Here is a 20,906-nt window from a genome sequence, read left to right on the forward strand (position 1 = left end):
GGCATGCATATGGACAGTATAATGATATCTAATTTGGAATTACTTAAATGAATTAAGTAATGACCTCTATATCATTTTATTATAAAGCTTAAGGAAGCAAAGTGATCTTATTCTCCAGTGGACAATAAAGGGGAAAACAATACATTAGTTCATGTAAATGCAATAGTCACGGGAATCCAGCCACTAGAGAAAATGCAATTTAGTGGTATCCAGACTAACCAAAACCAAAAATACATATGTACACACATACACACACACATATAATAAGGCACTTTTATACGTAGTCCAGTTTCCTTTCTGTTTTCCATAAGTAAAATATAAAACAAAATTTTTTTCCCTAGAAGGTAATAAAGTTTGCATGTTAAATCCAAAATTATAAATAAAACACACACAAAACAAGAAATTCAAGATCTTAATAAAAAAAAAAGTCACTGATATTATGGCAGAAATTACAACAGTCTTAGAAATTAATAATCATTAGACTTCTTGGTTCAGAAATAATTTTTAAAAACCTGAGTAAATTATGTTATATTCTCTCACATAAAGATATATTTATACAAGTTTCTTGACTCTACAGACATTGGTTTTGAAACTATAGCTGATTTTATCATGGACTTTTAGATTTTAAACTTTGGAATAGAACTCCTGCTTATAGGTGAAAAGTAGTGTTTGGGGTTATATTTAACATTACATGCAAAAATTCCAAGATTTTCGGGATAGCAAAGAAAAATTGTATTAATATGTGATCTATCTTCAAGATGCTCCATGTGCATTTGAGAACAAGGTTCTCCTACTGTTGTTGAGTGGAGTGTTCATCTGCTGGTTCTAGTTGATTTCCAGTGCTGTTCAGATCTCCAGTAGATTTGTTGACCTTCTGCCAAGTGTTAGACCCACTAATGAAAGTGGGATATGGAGTCTCCAACTATCTTGGTTGAATTGGTTATTTCTCCCTTCATTTCTGCCAGTTTTTATTTCACGTATATTGGTCTCTGTTGTTAGGTGATAACGTTTATAATTACTACATCTAGATTGCCTCTTTCATCATTGCAAAATGTTTGTTTTCTCTTTCAAGGTCTGTCGTGTCTGATAGTAATATAGATAGTGTAGTTCTCTATGGTTGTGATTTGAACAATGTATCTTTCTCAACCTTATACTTTCAATCTGCTTGTACGATTTCAATGCTGAATGTGTCTCCTGTAGACAGTATACACTTGTATATATCTAGAAATTATCTAGCCTGAAAAATCTCTGCTGTTTTATTGGGTTTTTAAACCATTTGATTATAATGTTATTATGGATGTATTTGGATTTATGTCTGCCATGCCTCATGTTTTTTATACCTCTTTTCTTCTGATATCTCTTTTGTATTAAGAAAATATTAAGGACAATTTTTAATACATATGAAGCTTTTTTACTATATTATTTTAGCTAATTTCATAATAATTACTCTTGGGATTACCATATATATCTTAACATAGATCAGAATCTATCACAGATTTAATCTCCTGCAGATACTAACTTAATCTTAATGTGACACAAGAAATTATTTCTATATAAGTAGATTCTCACTCATCCTCTTGTTTGTGCTATTGGTATTTTTAATACATAGTGCACATTATATAATATATATTAACCATATATGTATATGTTTAATGCACGAAACCCAACCATTTTTCTCATTATTATTAAATATAATAAAATAGTTCAATTATGACTTATCAATACAATTATAAAATTTTGATAAATAGGTGATATTCTTTGCTCAAGTGATGCATAAATACCTGGATTTATTGAATTCATCTTCATAAATAGCTTCATGTTGACACCCAGTTTCTTCATAGCCAGTTGTATTTTCCGCAAACATTTTGCAAAGTGATGCTGGAATACAGAGATGCCAATATCTCTTATCATCTTCTTTCGTCATACAACTACATTCATTTACACACATCTGTGAAAAAAAGATAAAAGTTTTATGTGTCCATTATATACTGCAATGCTACAATCATTTCAAAGTTAGAAATTCTTGTTTTCCCTTATATATTAAGTTCAGGTGTCCTTCTAGCAAGGATAAAATAAATTCAGTTTCGATTTATATCAAAATTACTCTCAATGGTCAAATTCATTTTTCTCAAATTGTGACAGAAATACATAAACTGTCAAAAGCTAAATAGATCAAAATTCACTATAAAATTGTTAAAATCATTTTTACTCAAACTTATATAGACGTTGCTAAAATCTTAACTGTTTTGGTGGAAGTAATATTATATTGAGAACCAAATCCATGGAAAACCTGTCTCCTTTATCACTAAACGCCTTTTTCCCCTTGAGTGAGTTGTTCAGATTTGCCTTAGAGCTGACTCTAATATTTTACTATATCCCCTGTTATAAATTAATTAAGTAAAAATTTTAACAACCATTTTATTTTATATTTGCATGGAAGTCATAATTATACTTTTTAAAAATATCACATTAACAATTTTTGGAGATCCTCCACAGATATATCCAGTGGATTTACCCAAAAGAATTAAGCAAACTTTGTCATCAGAGCAGTGCACTTCCTGTGAAAAACTTAAACCCAGCCAGATCATATCCTAGCTCTCAGAAGATCATTCAAAACTGTAGTGGAACTTTGGTAACTTCTTTTTTTTCACATTCCTCTGAATACTTCCATTTTCCCTTTATGGTTTTGGTTTATTTATAGCCAGTAAGTTATTTCCGATCAGTGACAACAGCATTAGAAATTTGGTTTCACAGTCTGATTATTTAATGATAAATTAATGATTTATAGAGATCTAATCTCTGCTGGGTAAGAGTCAGCTGAGAATATGTTTTTCTATTTTTCCTATTTGGAGCTCAAGACAATTAAGAATTTTATATCCACTGGGAGAGGACAGGTTTTTGACATGGACAGATGAGTTTTTTTCAAATGCTATTTGTTCTCAGCTGATGGCTGAAACATTATAATTGAATTTATATGCTTTCTCTATCTGTGTCTGTAATTCTATGCATTTGTACTTCAGAAAAATCTTTATCTCTCACTGAGTGTTTAATCATTTCCTACGTACAGAGTGTATCCACTATAAAGTTTCTTAAATTAAAGGACAATTGTTATAATTAAGTAAGCATGTACAAGAAGAACACCAGACATTAGCATTTTATGACACTATTTTATTATTCTCTCTCTATGTGTGTATATATATGCATATATGTAATATATGATTATATGTATCTGTACATATATATTCATATTATTAATTTTGTTTTCTGAAATTTGTATCATATTGAATTTTATCCTCAGTGCCTTCAAATGTGTATTTTCATGAAAACAAGGATATACTCTTTCAATACTTCAGTTAAGAAATTAACTTTGATTTTAATATTATATTTTATAATCTGTAAACTTTATTCAGTTTTCCAATTCTTCTAAAATACTATAAAAAAATCCAATATGTAAATTCTCCACTTTCAAAACAACTAGAAAATACAAAACACTGAAACTTCAATTACTCATAAGTAACATGTGCATAAACACCAGTGATTAATGTTTGTTTGTTTTCTTTCTTTGAGGGTCCTTGCTCTTGTGCAGAGGTTGAATCGGAAAATTTTGATTTGCTTTAAAATTTTCCATTATCCCTTCCATTATTTTATTTACCTTGGAAGTCCCTTTAGTTAATTGGTTTTAATTGTAAAAGCAATATAATTTAATTAGTCTTATTCTAAAATTTAATTTTGCTTGTGTTCTGTATATACACAGGGAATATTTTTTCTTGATTTCCTGTTGTAAGTTTTTTTTTGTATTGGGAAATACTAATACTATTGTACTTGAGCATGCACAGTCTTGTTTAACCATATGTACAGTCTCCTAGGGGGAGCAAATTATGTGGATTTGCAAATCAGTGGCTCAGGAGAGAGCCACTTTGCGTGGTCACCCGCTCCCGTCACTCAGACCCTGACCCTGTGTCTCTGGCAGCAGCTCCTCCTCTCTCTGCCCCACTTGTAGCAACTGCCCCATCTCTCCTGTCTGGTTGTTTTGCTTGTTTCCTAGTCTGGTCAGGAGTACACAGACAGATCTGATTGGCCCGTGCAAACTGACACGGAGCAATGTTTCCCAGATACCGTGTAAATATAGAGCTTCAGTTTGTTTGTATATTTTCAAACATGATTCGGGGATGTTTGAATCATGGGATGATTCAAAACAAAACAAGGAAAAAAAACTTAGGTATTACCAGGTAACCACACACAAAGCCTAGAATCTATGAGTATTCATGTATCTTAATTTTCTATTTCTACTGAAAAATACAAAGGAATGCACAAATTGCTTTATGATGGAGAGGAAAATGTCATAATTAAAGAACCGTTGTATTTTTAGTCATTAGAAATCTAGGTCACTAACACATAATAAAATCTTAAAAATACAATGTTTAAACAACAAAGAATAAAAGTGCAGAATTCAGACTATGGCAAATTATTATTTCCTATAATTATAGCCCTTCCTTTTTGCTTTATTTTCAAAATAATTGTTACTGGTATTCAAGAAAATCTGAAAGAACCAAATGAAAATGTGTCTAATGGATTTTTCTTAACGACATATACCAAAAAGTACACTATCCTTTGTCTAAAGACTATGATACGAACACCTAGATTGCATTTAAAGCTTAGTTAAAACTCTTTCATTATACGTTGAAGGTGTTTAACTCTTTACTGCAATTACTTTCTATATTTAAAAACCATTCCAAGCAGTTGCTGGCACTGAGAAATACTTGGCATTTCAACAGGGTTTCTCATCTTTTCAGGTAGTCCATTGGTCCAGATTTTCAGTTTTCTATATTTCAAATTTGGAGATAAGAAGCGTTCTCTCAGAAGAACTTATAAGATAGTAAGTTGTATCAGTGGATACATACAAAGTTGAATCAACCCTGCACTTCCAGGGGAAAAGACTTCTCAGTTTCGAATCTATAGAGAATCAAGGAATCTGCTTAAAAAGACCCCATTAAGCCTCTGAAATTTTATGAAAAACAGTGTGCTTGTGTATGGATAACTTATTTTGAGGAAGCTGTTTCTAGCTTTCATCAGATTTTCAATGAGCTCTTTGATTGAAAAAAGAGGTTGAGCTCTACTCATATATACCCATGATTAGAGTAAACGCTATAGCTACAAATAGGAATTACTGCGGAAAATTCAATGGTTATATGCAATGCTATTTATAATAAATGTTATGTTAACGATTATAAATGTATTATGATATAATTACAATTAAATTATATTACAATATATTTACAATTAACATTGTATTACTAGTTGATTATTAACCTGTGTCATTGTACAAAAAGCCAAATATTTAAAAATACACAAAAATTCATATTTTATTTTATTCATGATATTAAAAATGTTTATTTGATAAAGAAATGTAATAAAATCATAAATCTGGACAGTGGACAATCTTTTCCTTCCCAGGAGAATAGAGGAAAAGCAAAATTTCTGGAAATCCTCTTTCTGGAAATTAATTATTACTGTTGCATATATAAACATAATATTACTAAACAAAATTAACTTCTTTTAACAAAATTAACAAGCTACATGTATAATATTTACCAGATACTTTTGATAAAATTTTCAACTTTACTTAATAATGCTGACTGTCATTTCATGGACTATATTGTATTTTTCTATAAATTAGTCACGTCTCCATTATATTAGCAAAGATAGTAAAGAGATCTTATAAGGAGAAACTCTCTAAGGCCTCATATGTGGCATATATTTTTATTATTGTTGGCTTTTGTTAATTAAATAGATATGTGAAGAGACTTCAGGGATAGGAGTGAGTGACTGTTCTTTATCATGATAGCGAGAAACCTGGATTCTTAGAAAAGTATTAATCGAAGTAAAACTTGCAGCAAAGTTAAACAGGCAAGAAAGTTTTTATTCAAGACTATTGTAATAGAGGAGAGAGATGGAACTGAAGTCTGCTGAAACAAAACACAGGTGTGTTTTTAAGTGCTAGCATAAGCAAGTGGAAAACTACTGGAGGAAATTAGAGAGGCTGACCAATGAGATGCTCGGTGCACACTGAGTTATTCCTGAGTTTGCAAGCATTGAGCTCTGTGAATAGGCCTTCTGTGTTTGCTGATTGTGCCCACTGAAGTTACGCTTGTATTCTCTCAGTGGGACTAGGAGGTAGGTGTGCTACCTCCCTGATGCTTACATTTCAAAGAGATGGTTCCCAGGGTCTTGAGAAAGACATTCCTTGGGTCCTAAAACAGATTCTCCCCACACAGTAACCACCATTGTCGCCAAAGCACAAAACTTTATTTTATAAACTCTGACCAATCCTTCCCTGTTATTCTCCCACCAACCACAACCAAGGCTCTAAAGCATTTACATATCTACCCATAACTTTTCCCTTCTGAGACGCTAGTAAAACTATACCAGGATGTTGATCTCCCTTATTACAGTAAATCTAAAAGAATAAGTTTTTCTTCATAAACAGAATTGTCTAGAGGTCTCTTGGAGGTCTCTTGGAACAAACACAAAATTCTGCAAAAATCCAATTAAAATACCCTCACTGCCAAAGTTCAGGACCTAGACTTCAAACCACTGAGTTTTGTCCTCCCCAACCGTGACAATAACAGAGGTATATGCAAGCGCATTTCTAAAATGTTTTGATTATGTGCTCCAACTGGATCTAGAAAGAGGAAATCTCTCTCTGTCAACATCACTTCTGAGGGATCTGTGAGAGGAGGCTTACTGGGGAAGGACAAGCAAAGGCCCTGTAACTTTATCACCCAGGTGACCTAAAGGAGTGATGATTTCAGATGGTCACACCAGTCTGCATGCCTTGAACAAAATTTCCCTGGAGTTACCTTTTCAAAAATCTTGTGATCACTTTTGTTCGTCCTCAGCTGGGACCTGCTGCTCTGGCAGGTTCTGGAGACAGGACACTGCACAGGTGCCTGATATGTTTCTGGGGTCCTCTCAGGTCTCAGGCCTTGACATACACACTCCTCCCTCCTTGTGATAAGCCATGAGTAGCTCTTTAATTGCTATAATTTCTCAAAGGACAACCTGAAATTGCAGTGGTCACTCTGGGGGAATTTTGACATGAACAAGATTGTTCACTTGACAGGTGCATTTGAGCAAAAAGAGGACAACTCTCATGAGGTCAGTCTCTCCTGTGTCTAATAAAGAGATTACTCTACTCTGTTCAATGCACAAGAAACTCTCTTTCATTTTCATACTTCTGGGATTAATAAGCACTAGATTTTTAATTATATGGTTCTATGAAATTGTCAAGGATTTGAGTTATTGTTTGAACTATTCATAATAAAAATGTGTGTGTGAAAATTAGTTTTCTGCATTTAAGTCTCTGCCGCTCTTTGCAGAGAGAAGATAATTAACCATAACAATCATTATTGCATATCTGTCTGAAGCTAGCTCTTTACTTCTTTTTTGCTGTTTTTTTCCTTCCTTTTCTGCTTAGGAAATTTCTGAATTAATTAATAATTAACCATAACAATCATTATTGCATATCTGTCTGAAGCTAGCTCTTTACTTCTTTTTTGCTGTTTTTTTTCTTCCTTTTCTGCTTAGGAAATTTCTGAATTAATTAATCATAAATAATTCTGTATCATTATATATACATTCTAGCACGATTATTCACACAGTCAAAAATACAAGGAAGAGGAAAATGATTAACTATGCTTAATTTGTATGTTTTCCCTTTGGCAAAAATTTAACAAAGCAGAAAAAGTGTACCTGTGTGTGCAGGTAATTTAATTGGTCTTTTAGATGAAAGGAACGCTAGGTCCTTAGAGTTTTAGCATGAACATGGAAGTCTTGATTCTTTAAATATATGAATACAGATGCTTATTTATATTAAAAAGATCTTACGTAACTTTCCAGTAAATAAATGGCTCTTTAGGCAAATTAGAGCAATTTAATTTAACCTTTAAAATCTGTTTCAGTATTGTTTCCTCAGATGGCCTATAATTATAAAAATATGAATTCCAAATTATTGAAACTTTATTTTTAAAATTTTAATAATGAGTATAATTTCGAAGTCTTTAATCTTTTTCATTTTCAATGACTGTACTTCAATGATGTACTAGAATGTTTTATTGATGATATTACAAATCATAAGAACTTAACATGATATTGTAAATTGAAAATTCCAAATATTTGGAAGACCTTACACTGACATTAAATTGAATTTATAAATTATCTTTGGATACCTAAACAATTTCTAAGTAAGAAAATATACAAATATTAATCTCTAAATATAGTTTTAATTACTGTCTTATGGAATAGAAATTAAGATGTGCGTATGTCATTAAGTGATGTATATTTATATTTTATTGGTATTTTTATTTTGTCTAACATAAAAGTTGTCAAAGTGATATAACATGTGATCATGAAAAAATAAAATAGACAAAGAGCTATTGGATTCTTATTTTTGTGCTATCTCTTGAGTCTAATAAAACAGATGTTAATTACTTTACATAAAGTTGGTATTTATTTTAAAATAATGAAGAAAAATAGAAACATATATATATGAAATAAGTGATTTGCTTGTTTGTTTTCTAAAACAGTTACTTAATTAGTAAATTAAATGTAATATATATTGTTTTTAATATACTTATAAAGCTAAATGTATCTTAAAGCTAAAAACTTTAATCATCTATGTGCATAGTATTTTATCTGTGATTGGCTAAATACATACATGTACAAGTATATTAATCTAATACATATGTTTATGAACTTTAAAAAATAATAAAAGTTATATTTGAGGGCATACTTGAAATCAGAAAGTCTGAGGAGTGTGAAGTCTGTTTGCCTGCGTTTGTAATGTTTCTTTAGAGGGCTGTATTTTAAGTACACAGGGCTTTGCATTATTTTTGTTAAGCTGGCTCGATGTTAGTGGGTTTAATAGATTTCATAATAAAAAGAGCTCATGAATCTTTAATGAAAATTTTGTGTGAATGATACACCAAACATAAAATTCAACTTTGGTTTTTATTTCCATAAAATGACCAAGTTGGTTGTGTCTGGACAAGAGAGGTGACAAATATTAGGTTAACTCTCTAAACTTTTTAGAAAACTCCTGAATCATTTTGACAAAAATTTCCATATCTACTTAAAATTAAGATTCTAAAATTTTCATTTTCTTATTGTTATTCGTTTGAAAATATTATCCTGAATTTAACAAGGTTGATGTGAGATGGTGAAAACGGGGGCTACCCATTGTACCCTTGTCTTAGGCTCCAGAGTTGTTAGTGCTAAGACTGACCTGCAATTAGAAATCTTTCAGAGATTTAACTCAAGACAATGATAGTTCTTTATGGCCTTTAAACAAGAAAGTGGCATTATCACAACTGCATTTTAAAGGCTTTAATCAATCAGTAGATTATAACATGCATAAAACATAGAAGACGGGGATAAAATGATTCTTAAAACTATGTATTACCTTTCTATATGATAAAGATAAATTAAAAAGATTTCCAGATAGATTGTTGAGAATTTGTTTATGAAGTTACATTTAAGTTATGCCTATAACTTGAACATTGAATTTGCAACCTTAACATTTCCAGCTTTCTTCAAAACAGACAACTATGAGTTAAAGGGACAATGAGAAATTACCACATAAATGTACTTTACCTCCCTTGTTCCTTCATGTCGCAACCAACATATTCGACCAGTGGCTTCAGATTGGTTCACACGGACGGCGCATTCTGTGCAGTTGGGGGTGAGAAAGAAGTGGGCACCGGTAACCACTTCATGTTTTCCACCTTTACATCCTTTCGAAGAGATGAAACATTAAATGATCTGTCACAACTGGAATTCACATTGAATTATTAAAGGCAGTTGTCAAATTACTTGATAAAATCAATGTGACAGCACCTACCACAAAATAAGCATCTACATTTACAGAATGTTAGATTTGAAAGAAACTTAAAGCAGAATAAGGCCCAACCCTCTCATTTTTGAAATGGACTAAGAAATAGGGCAACAGAACCAGACACAGCTTCCAGGCCAATTTGCTTTTTTTTTTTTTTTTTTTTTTCAAATAATCAAATGCCAAATAAATATCTGACTAATAATTATAAAAATAATGTAATAATGATAAACACAATAAAATGTATACCAAAAACATGTTTACTCTTTATATATTGTAGTTGCATATTGAACCACTTCAAAAGAAATTTGGAAAAAAATATCCTTAAAAAATTTATATTAGAAAAATGGTCAACACCTCTCCCTAGTCTTCTGACAAGAAGGAAGAAAGGACGGGGATGTGTATGTGTCCATGTGTGTATGTGTCTGAGTAGGTACAGATATACATAAACACATTCATACATATACAATGTAGCTACTTCACATTCTGATGTTAAATTTAATATATGTGATACAGTAAATGAGACTGCAAACAAGCAAAAGAATGTGACCAATATTTCAGAGGAAACTTGGTAAAAACAGACACACACATGGCCCAGGCTTCAAATTCTCATACAGAGACTCTAAAAATCTATGATAAATGTGTTGAAGCATCTATAGGAAAAGATGACTATAACTGGTAAAATGATAGGGACTTATGGAATGAGAGATTTGGTGACTCCAAAAGAAAAAAAAAAAACATGAATTCCAAGGAATGTGGGGAGTAAGGAGTTAGTTTAGCTGAGCTGAATATCTGTTATCTTTCATTAGTGGATGTAACATTTCCAGGTAATGAAAAAACATAAGACACCTGATACAATCTCCTTGTGAAAAGAAACTTGCTAGTCAGGAGATCATAATATTTCTTAGGGAGAAAAGATTTCTCCACGAAGTCCTCTATCTCAGAGCCCTATTTTAGAATTGCTTATCGTTTACAAACCTACGGTTTCTGAGACACAACTTCCTGGAAAATATCATCCAAGCTATGCAACTTAAAACTGACTTGTTAAATAGAGAGGGCTCACAAGCTGAAATGTCCCTGCTGCGTATGTACCTCATTCAGAAATCTCACCCATCACTCAAAAAAAAGGAAGACTCTAGGAAGCTGTGAAGAATGTTTCTGACCTTTTTAACCTGACCAGTGTAACATGACTGTTTATAGTTTAAGATTATAGAAAATTATTACTACATTAGTAATAAAATAATCCGTGGATAGGATTATCAGCAGATCAGACACAAGAAAGAGAAGGAAGTTTAATGATGTCAATAAAAAGCATATCTTCAATGTGTTGAAAGAAAACAACTATAATATGGTTATGCCAGCCCCGTATAATCAATTGGTATGTGTTCCTCTTTATTTTCTGGAGGAATTAGTATTATCTTTAACTCTTTATTTAATATTTGGGAGAACATGGATATAAGACCATATATTTCCAGTATTTTTCATTGTGAAAAAATTAAAGATTATTTTATTTTATCAATTTCAATTATTATTATTGTAGGATTATTCATATTTTGTATTTATTATAGAATCAGTTTATCAACCAGTATTTTTCTAGGAATGTATCTGTTTCATCTAAGTTGTCCAGTGTACGAAGTGTTCCATAATGATGTATCTGATTAAACAGATGGATTTAACTGAGGCATTTTTGCCTCTTCCTCCTTGGGCCTCAGAAAGAAGGAAATAAAAATAAAGAAAGAAAAGGTTTAATCCTGTAAGAGAACCAGAAGGAAGAAAACAAATTTTAAAAAGCTGAAAAGATGGTGGAGGTATAGTGACTAAATTATCAGAATGGTAACAGTCCAAACACAAAGGTCTCATTAGAAGGGATGTTCATGAAAAACAAACTCATTTACCTAGCAGATCTTGAGATGCTTAAGACTTTAAGATATCTGAGAATGTGGCACTGAGGTGGGTTCTGGAAAAAGGGAGATTAGTCACATGACTTGTTCCCCAAATCACAAATTTGGGTGTTATTCTGACTCCTCACTCACTGCCCGCAGGCACACAGACAAATAAATTTCAAGGTTTACTCTTTGGAGAAAGGAACTCTCAGAAGCTCCTGCATCAAGGATACCATGCTCCCTTCGTTCCCCCAAAGAACAGGCGGATTCAACTTGCACCTCCCTATCAAAGCTACAGTCATCACAGCCCTTCCTCACAGGGCAAGCCCCCGGTATATCTACTTAGGTCCTCGCCATTAATATGGTCACCTAGCGATTGGTAGAAAGGTTCCAAGTGAGAAAGAACAAACCATCATTAAACTTACAGGAAATCAAGATATGAATGGAACAAAAGAAAATTAAAACAAACCAAAACTGTAATATTCTCAGAGTCATAAGAAAAGTTATTTTATCTATTTAAAAGAAAAGAATGTCAAGAAAATGGACAGTTGAAAATGCTCTAGAAAATTACAAATATAATGAAACAGAAACTTCAACACTAGTTTAGAGATATTTAATTAGAAAACTAGAATAGAAAATAAAACAAAACAAAATAATGGAAAATAAAAAGAATTTATGAGAAAATGAGAGACCATTTTGGAGATGCAATGTCAAATTTTTGGACTTAAGGGTACAGAAAAATAAATCAGAAAAGAGAAATTATTAGTGACATAATACTACTACATAATACTTTAGAGATAACCTAAGAATCCAAAAACATGTACTTCTAAATTAAAGGGAATTGAACAAGGATACAATCATGGGAATATAAACTGATGCAGCCACTATGAAAAACAAATAGAGGTGCCACAAAAAATCAAAAATAGAACTACCATATGACCCAGCATTTCTACTTCTGGGTATTGATCCAGAGGAAACAAACACTAACTTCAAAAGGTACATGTACCCCCATTATTTACAATAACCAAATGTGGAAGCAACCCAAGTGACCATTAGTGGATGAAAGGATGAAGAAGATGTGGTGTGTATATATATATAATGTATATGAGTATTACTCAGCCATAAAAAAGAATGAAATCTTGCCATTGGCTACAATATTATAACATGGCTGGCTCCTGAGGGTATTATGCTAAGTGACAAAGTCAGACAGAGAAAGACAAATACAGTATAATCTCACTTATATGTGGAATCTAAAAGGAAAAGAAAAATCATAGATACAGAGAACAGATAGGTAGTTGCCAGACATGGCGGATGGGTAAAATGGGATGTGGTCTTCAAAATGTACAAACTTCCAATTGCAAAATGCATGTCTTGTGGATGTAATGTACCACATGGTGAATACAGGTAATAATAGTGTATTGTACATTTGAAAATTGCTAAGAGAATAAATCTTTAAATTGATTTTACTTTTATTTACTTTTGAAGAGGGAGGTAATTAGGTTTATTTATTTATTTACTTTTTTTTTTTTTTTTTTTAGTGGAGGTACTGGGGATTGAACTCAGGACCTCATGCATGCTAGGCATTTGCTCTACCACAAAGCTATACCTTCCCCCCAAAAGAATAAATCTTAAAAGGAATCATCACTAGAAAAAAATATAACTATGTGTGGTGATGAATCTTAACTAAACTTTCTGTGGTGATCATTTCACAATGTATACAAATAGAGAACCATTATGTTGTACACCTGAAACTAATATAAAGTTATACTTCAATTATATCTCAATTTTGAAAAATAGAATATAATCCTCAAAAGTTTCAATAGAGTGGATGGGAATTATGTGTGATGGGAAAGCTAGGTCAAACAGTATATATATTTATAATACTAATAAATATTGCAGAATTGCTCTGCTCAGATAATACAGTGGTTTTACATTTCAGCAGCAATAGATATAATCATGAAACTGACAAACTCAAAAGTTTTGCCAGACTTATGGGAGGAAAAACTATATATTTACGGTGTTTTTAAAATGTGCTTTGCTTTCACAGTAAGTAAAGCTAAGCACTTTTTCATATATTTAGGAATACTTTCTGTGATTCATGTACAGCTTTCTTTTGCCATTTGCTTCTATGACATCTTTCACAAGCAGATATTTTTGCTTTTCATGTAGTTAAATTACCAGCTTTTTCCTTCTGGCTTCTAAATTTTGTTTGGTAGCTATAAAGGTCTCTCCCATCCAAATTTATAAAATAATTCTCCAACATTTTTCTGATTTTTTAATTGTTTCAATTTTTATATATAAAACTTTTTATTGATATGAATTTAACCCAGAGTATGTTCTAAGATAACAAATCAGACTTATTTTCCAGATGACTACCCACTTGTTCAACATCAAATACTGAGGAATCCCTTTTTACCCTAATGATGGAGCTGGCAAATTCTATCACAGGCTGACTTTTCAGCATGACTGGATTTAATTTTGGACTTTGTATTTTGCATATTTTTGACTATCAATGCTTTTCATTATTGAAGCTCTATAACATGCTTTAATAGCCGGCAGAGCTAAGTCTCTACCCCGCCAACCCACATAATGCATTTTTTTTTAGAATATTCTAGGCTTTATTTGTCTATTTAGTTTTCAATGTGGACCTTAAGAAATAAAATAAACACAAAAACATTGCTGTTATTTCATTGAAATCTAAAAAATATATGAAATAATATGGAGATTTGAAACCTTGACTATGCTCTCCAACAGCATAGTATATTTTCAGAAACTTTTTCCCAGATTTTGTGTTTGTAACTATACTGTGGCGATATTTAAAGTCTGCTCAACTTCGAACTTAACATTTTTTGGCTAATTTTAGTCCTAGGCATTTGAATATCTTAACTGCTGTTTACATGAAATCTTTTCTTCCTTTATATTATTTAATTAGCTCTTTTCTGTATTTGAAAGCCATTTATTTCTGTTTAGCATATTAATCAATTAACATAATTCTGTTATTGAAAATTGTCTTGAAAACATTATTATATGCAGTATAAGTTAAAAGTACTAAACCACAGTTGGTTTTTAAAATTCAGATTTGTTTTTCAAAGCCTGAAGTAAGGGCCTAAAATCTTAAATGGATATGGAAACAACAGAAGGTGTTTACCAAAAGAAGACTTGAAAGTGGAGCAGTGTGGCAAGAAAAAAATACTTTTGATAAAGATATCTTTGGAGATACAGGATTTTCTGCTCTCACAATAATCACCGTAAAATGACAAAAGTAACTGATAATGAATAAATTATAATTAATATCTTGAACCATCTCTGTCAGAAGTATGATTCACTGCTTCTTAAAGAACAAAAAGAATTAAAAGTAAATACTGGTTTGCAATATCAGTTCTCAAATGTGGCAATCGTTATTCATTTAGGAAAAAAAGTTCACTGGCACATATTAAATGTTTTCAATGTATGTGTTTAATTTATTTAACTAAACAGTAACTATCAAAAGCTTTAAAGAAAAGAAAGGTGTTCAAAGTGAATTTCTTTCCTGTTTTTTTGTTTTTTTTTTTTGGTTATGATTTCTTCTTTCCTTAACCGTGACCTGTATTATCTTATTTCACTTCACAACTCATTATCCACTCTGTCAGTATCTCCTTTTCTCAAACCTAATAATACATATAATGAACATAGATGATGACATTAAAAAGAAACAGTGCATGTCAGCTCTTTCTCAAGTTGTGCACTGTAGACCAATTGTCCTTGAAGGAGCTTCTTCTAATTAATTACCAACCCTTCTTTGTAGAGCAATCATATTGGCAAGAATTGATTGGGCGTGTAAGACACTTCATTTAGTTGGTAGAAAAACCTCTCAATTAAAATAATTTTACTGCTGGTAAAATTAATGCATCCCGTGCAAATTTACCAGCTTGATTTTAATGTTCCTCTTCAATTATATTTTATGAGAAAAACATAAAATAAGATCTTAACAGCAATCAGAAAAAATAGGAATCACATCAAATGTGCAATTCTATTTATATACTTTTTAAAAATCTGTCTTTTTAAAATCTGTTTTGTTTTGAAAACTTTACCAAGACAAGCTGCATTGTTGAATCTCTGTACTGCCATTCAAAAGGAATTTGGGTGGCTCTACTTAAATTTTTTTTTTCTTTTGACTATTTGACTATTGACTTTATCACTGACTTCTTTCACTTGGATGGCCTAGGTCATTTCAATTCTCAGATATGGAAGTCACACAATATTTATTTTTGTGATTATTATCTATGTTCATTAAATTCTGAACTTAGATTCATGAAGGGATAATGAGTAAATATGTTACATTACTTTGACAATATTTGTTCAGAGCTGATTTACCCATGAGCAATTTGATTTCCTATTTCTCCCCCTATTTTTCCTAAAAAAATAGATCTGCTATTTTATTGTTCTGAATATGTTTCCTTTAGCTTTTTTTTTTTTTTTTAAAGAATTTCAATGGCTCAAATTAAGTAAATGTATACATGCATTAGTCCTACTTTGAGACAAAGGCAAATCAGTTATAAAAACCATGCAGACACTGAAGCCTGTGAACTGATCAGGCTGCTAACAGTAGAGTATATTTTCCAATCTGTGCATTAAGAGCATCTGTGAAAACTTAAAGGTCCCCTGTGTCCACCTCACTGTAATTCCAGTTTGACTGTTCTGTAGTGGAAGTCCAGCAGTAGTATGGTTCAAAAGTTCCTCAGGTGATTATAATATGTGGCCAAGGTTTAAAAACACGAGCTAGCACAATTCCTAAATAGTTCTGAGACCAGACATTTCAGTTGTTCTTGTTTTTTGTTTGACCCTATAATTTGTGAAGTATTAGGTATTCACAACAGAGTCTCTGAAATTCCTTTTTGCACTAACATGATGTAATCGACAACTCATTGCTCTCTTCCATCACTTCTGGCCTTGAGTGTGATTTGCTTAATGAACTGGTAACTATTTCTGTCATTAGGAGCTGTTAACTCTCCAGAACACCATCTTATGAACACGATGAAATAAATTACCATGTCTTCTGCTTCAAAGGTTAATTTGTTAGTTTACTTCAACACTGTTTTAATGTAATAGTACTCTTATAAGTGCAGTTGCTGTCAGTTGAATGAAACAGGCCACTAGTTGAGAAGAGACATATCAAATCTACTAATTCACTGATTGTTGACAAACTATAGTGCCAAAATGTCATTGACAGAGGAAATATTCTTTAAAATGATTAACTGAAGTACCACGCAGTTTCAAGAATGTGAATCAATTTGCATGAGCTAAGTCAAATAGCATTCAAAGTGTAGTCAAACAGAAAATTATGCTCATCAAAATAGATTTTGAAATATGAACTGCCATTGTATAAAACAATTAATTTAGTTAATCAAATGTGTGTTGGAATTATTTCATTGTAGATGTTAAATCCAGAAAATTCGGCTTCCTGTTGACACCTCTGTCACGTGCTCTCTGTATATGATCTGTAAACAGAAACGTCCGTCACTACACAATATGACTACAACTAACTCTCTACCAATTTACCCCTTTCCAAAGTATTTCTCCACTTAATCTTTTTTTTCTAATGTGTCACAGTCTACAAGGATTTCCTATTCTTTTAAAATAAAAAAGAAATCTAAAAATTTAACCCAGCATTTTAATTTGGGTTTGCTTTCTCTCCCAAGTCTAATTTTTATTCTTGTTCTCAGAGTTTCAACCAGGACTTCAAAGGACTCATCTCTTCTAATTTAGTGTTTTGGTTTTTTTTTTGGCTCTGTTAATGTACTTTATCAGAGTATGACTGACATACAAAATGTTGCAGATATTTAACATCTACAACCTGATGTGTTTAGAGGTGTGAAGGCATAATCACAGTCACGCATAAACTTATCCATCACCTCCAAAAATTTCCTCCCATCTCCTTACATTTTTGTTTGTTTATTTTGTTTGGTTTATTGTTCTTTCTTTTGTGGTGAGAGTATTTAACATAAGATCCTCCTAGCAAGATTTTAAATATACAATATATTATTGTTAATTCTAAGCTCTATATTGTACAGATTTCCAAAACTTATTTCTCTTGCATAACTGAAACATTGTACCTTTTGAAACAATTTTTTTTTTTTTTAAATCAAATTCAGTCAAATGAGAAGTCTCTTCTTAAACTGCTCAACCATGGCCTCATTCTCCATTCAAGGGTCATTTTGTCACAGAAACCTTACCTGACCTGCAACTTCCTCTCCCAATTGCCCATATTTTCTTTTCTTTTCTTTCTAAAACAAGTTCTTTGGTTATAAGGTTGAATGGGAGAATCTTTCCATATGAATATTTTATTCAGTTTACAATTATATGTTTATCATTATGAGTATTTGCTCAATAAATCCCTCCAAAAAATAGGTAGATCTCTGACAGTAGGAGATAACTTTAGTTTTCTTCACAATTATATATTTTGCACCAAGCAGAATTCTTGGGATGTAGCACATGCAAAACACATGTATGTCTGTGAAAGGAACAGATCAGAGAATAAGAATATTAAATTCATTTTTACTTCATACTGTGTTTTGAGATATAAAATATTCTGTATGATTGGAAGATGAATACTAGCCTGGTAAATTTTTTAAATGACTCAGGCAAATTAAAAAAAAAAAAAAACTAACTGGATTACCTGTAAATCCCAATTTCCACACATGCTTACATCCTTCAGCTTGGTAAACATCATGGCTGATGATTCCACAGTAGCAGGGATACAGATGACCTGAGCAAGCATTCCTCACAAACCAATAGGAATTTCTTGTGCACCCTAGAGTGCATATATACTAGAAAAAGGAAGCAAAGAAAAATGATAAATACTTTACTGAATATGTTTCAGTATTTTTCTTAGAAAATGCACAGCTAGTTTCTAAAACTACCAATTAAAAGTTGTCTATAGGGCACACCTTGTCCACCACTCTTTGCTTATCCCTTCTATTCCTGAAGTTCTCTTTCTGTACCATCTTTCCTAATGTTCACGTTCATAACACCTATGTGATTTTCTTTTGGCTTGGACTCACTCCTTAATTTACAACAGTCCCTTACCTTCTGTTTGTTGAGCTATAATTTTTTTTCAAAAATTAAAAATAACTATGGTATAAATTAAGACACAGCATTTAAAGCACCTGTGACTCAATAGAATTAATAAAATGCCAAGGTACTGTTTAAGTTTGTTGGTTTTTTTAAATATATATTATTTGAAAATATGTTAATATCAGTAGGTCATGTTTTCTAATAGTATGATTTGTCTATGGTAATCTATAGTGTCTTCAATGATGGGACTCATATCTGGCTACACCCACAATGAAATTAAATAAATTTAAACAATTTCAAGTCATACTCAAGCCATCATTAAGTGTTATTACCTGCAACTTTACTGAGGTCTTAGGATGACATAAACCAGTAAGACACATGTCAGCCCTGGAGACAGATTATTGTTATATGTTCTCTTCAGAGAACACCCTGCAATCATTTCTCCTTTTCTGTTTCCATTGAGCAAATTCCCCCTGAGTTTGGCAGAGGGCAGCGCAGCCGAGTCCAGAGGCACAAGGAATAACTAACATCGGACATTTCCTTTAATGCAATTACTATACGAAGGACGCTTTCTTCTAGTTGTTTCAAGTCATGATCGTCTCCTACCCAGATTTGCAATATAATTTCCTAATGGCTAGACAATGCATGAATCTTAATGTATTAGTTTCTGTATTAATTAATAAATGACCGTATACCTAATTGAAATCAACACTGAAGGTTATAAATAATCTGAAGAAATTATCATTTAATTATACTGAGTGGCTATCAGGAGAACAGAATTCTATGATAAATTTCTAAGTCTTGAGATCACTGAAAACTTAACCGATCACTTTTATCCCAAGACATAGAATTTTAAACTCTGCAAATGACATTAACCAACTTCACTGTCAGTGGATTTGTGATCTTCATTGCGATTAAAAAAGAAAAGAAGGCCTAATAAATTTGAATCTAGACTATACAAAGTAAAATTAGCAAAGTAATAAATTATTCATGTTAAGACCCAGTAACCTCTTCACTTAAACAAAATGAAAACCCCAAAACACTCAGCTTACACTAAGTCATCTCTCAGATATTTTTTTTTGTTTTATTTGTGTAAATATGCATGTATATGTCTGTGTGTTTTAAACTAAGAGTATCAGAGCCAGCTGCATCAAAAATTGAATCCTCATTTCTGTCTGGTAAACTCAGGAGTGAGGGGTCCACTTAGAACTAAGACGTCTCATCTTCTGAAATAACTCAGGGGAAGGTGGACCAGTAAAATGTAAGGGGACAGGAATACCTGGACCCTTGCTCACAGGGGTGCCATGGTGCTCATCCTGCTAGTTTGAAGGTCACTTGGAGACAAAACAGTACTCTGATTTTAGCTGAGCCCCTCATGATAGTATCCAAGGGATCTCAGAACAATTTATCTGTCATTAGACCCTTCTATCCTGAAATAGGTTTCCTGCCTTTAGACACAGTTTGGATTTACAGGGGCTTATTTGGGATGGGGAATTGGAGCTTTGATTACCATGTATAAATTACTGCAACACAGTAAGTTGTTTCTGACAACAACCTGAGTGTTAGCAATATATTTTATTAGACCACATATAGTGTCTAGAAAGTATCGTGATATTTCTGAATGTGAACTCTCAGTCATGACTTGCGTATTCATGTGAGAATTCACACATTCTCCAGAAACAACAGGAAAATAAATTAAAGCAAGCTAATAGAATGTAAGTAATGTAAAATAGTATGATGGAAGCTTGGAGGTTTTCAGGGAAGTAAAGTAAAACTTCATCTCTAAATAGCTCTGAGCATTCTGTCAGCCAACTAAAAACAGAAAACATGAAAATATAGCATAGCTTCTCTTATTTATTAGAAGAGGTGGATTTGTATTTTGGTGGATTAATTCCATTTTGTTGGGAGAACCATTATTCCGGATGATGCTCCTAAAAAATAATCATCATATTATGAAGGATGTCAAACAAGTAACAACACTTTAATAATATTTTTGTTGAATAGTGTTTATTAAATTGACCATGAATCCATAAATTTTTTCCTGCATAATGCTATTTTGTTCATCGGGTGGTTTTCATTAA

General features: G+C 32.0%; 1 protein-coding gene across 1 annotated transcript in view; it reads right to left on the minus strand.

Annotated features, from left to right (window-relative positions):
- Positions 1-20,906, minus strand: part of EYS (eyes shut homolog) — a 1,185,464-nt gene that overhangs the window by 1,050,709 nt on the left and 113,849 nt on the right. Inside the window, 3 exon segments of the mRNA XM_010967844.3 lie at positions 1,782-1,948; positions 9,652-9,791; positions 18,428-18,578. Of these exon segments, the coding sequence (XP_010966146.2) occupies positions 1,782-1,948; positions 9,652-9,791; positions 18,428-18,578 (458 nt within the window).

The sequence above is a fragment of the Camelus bactrianus genome, chromosome 8, assembly GCF_048773025.1.
Source record: "Camelus bactrianus isolate YW-2024 breed Bactrian camel chromosome 8, ASM4877302v1, whole genome shotgun sequence".
Classification (NCBI taxonomy): domain Eukaryota; kingdom Metazoa; phylum Chordata; class Mammalia; order Artiodactyla; family Camelidae; genus Camelus; species Camelus bactrianus.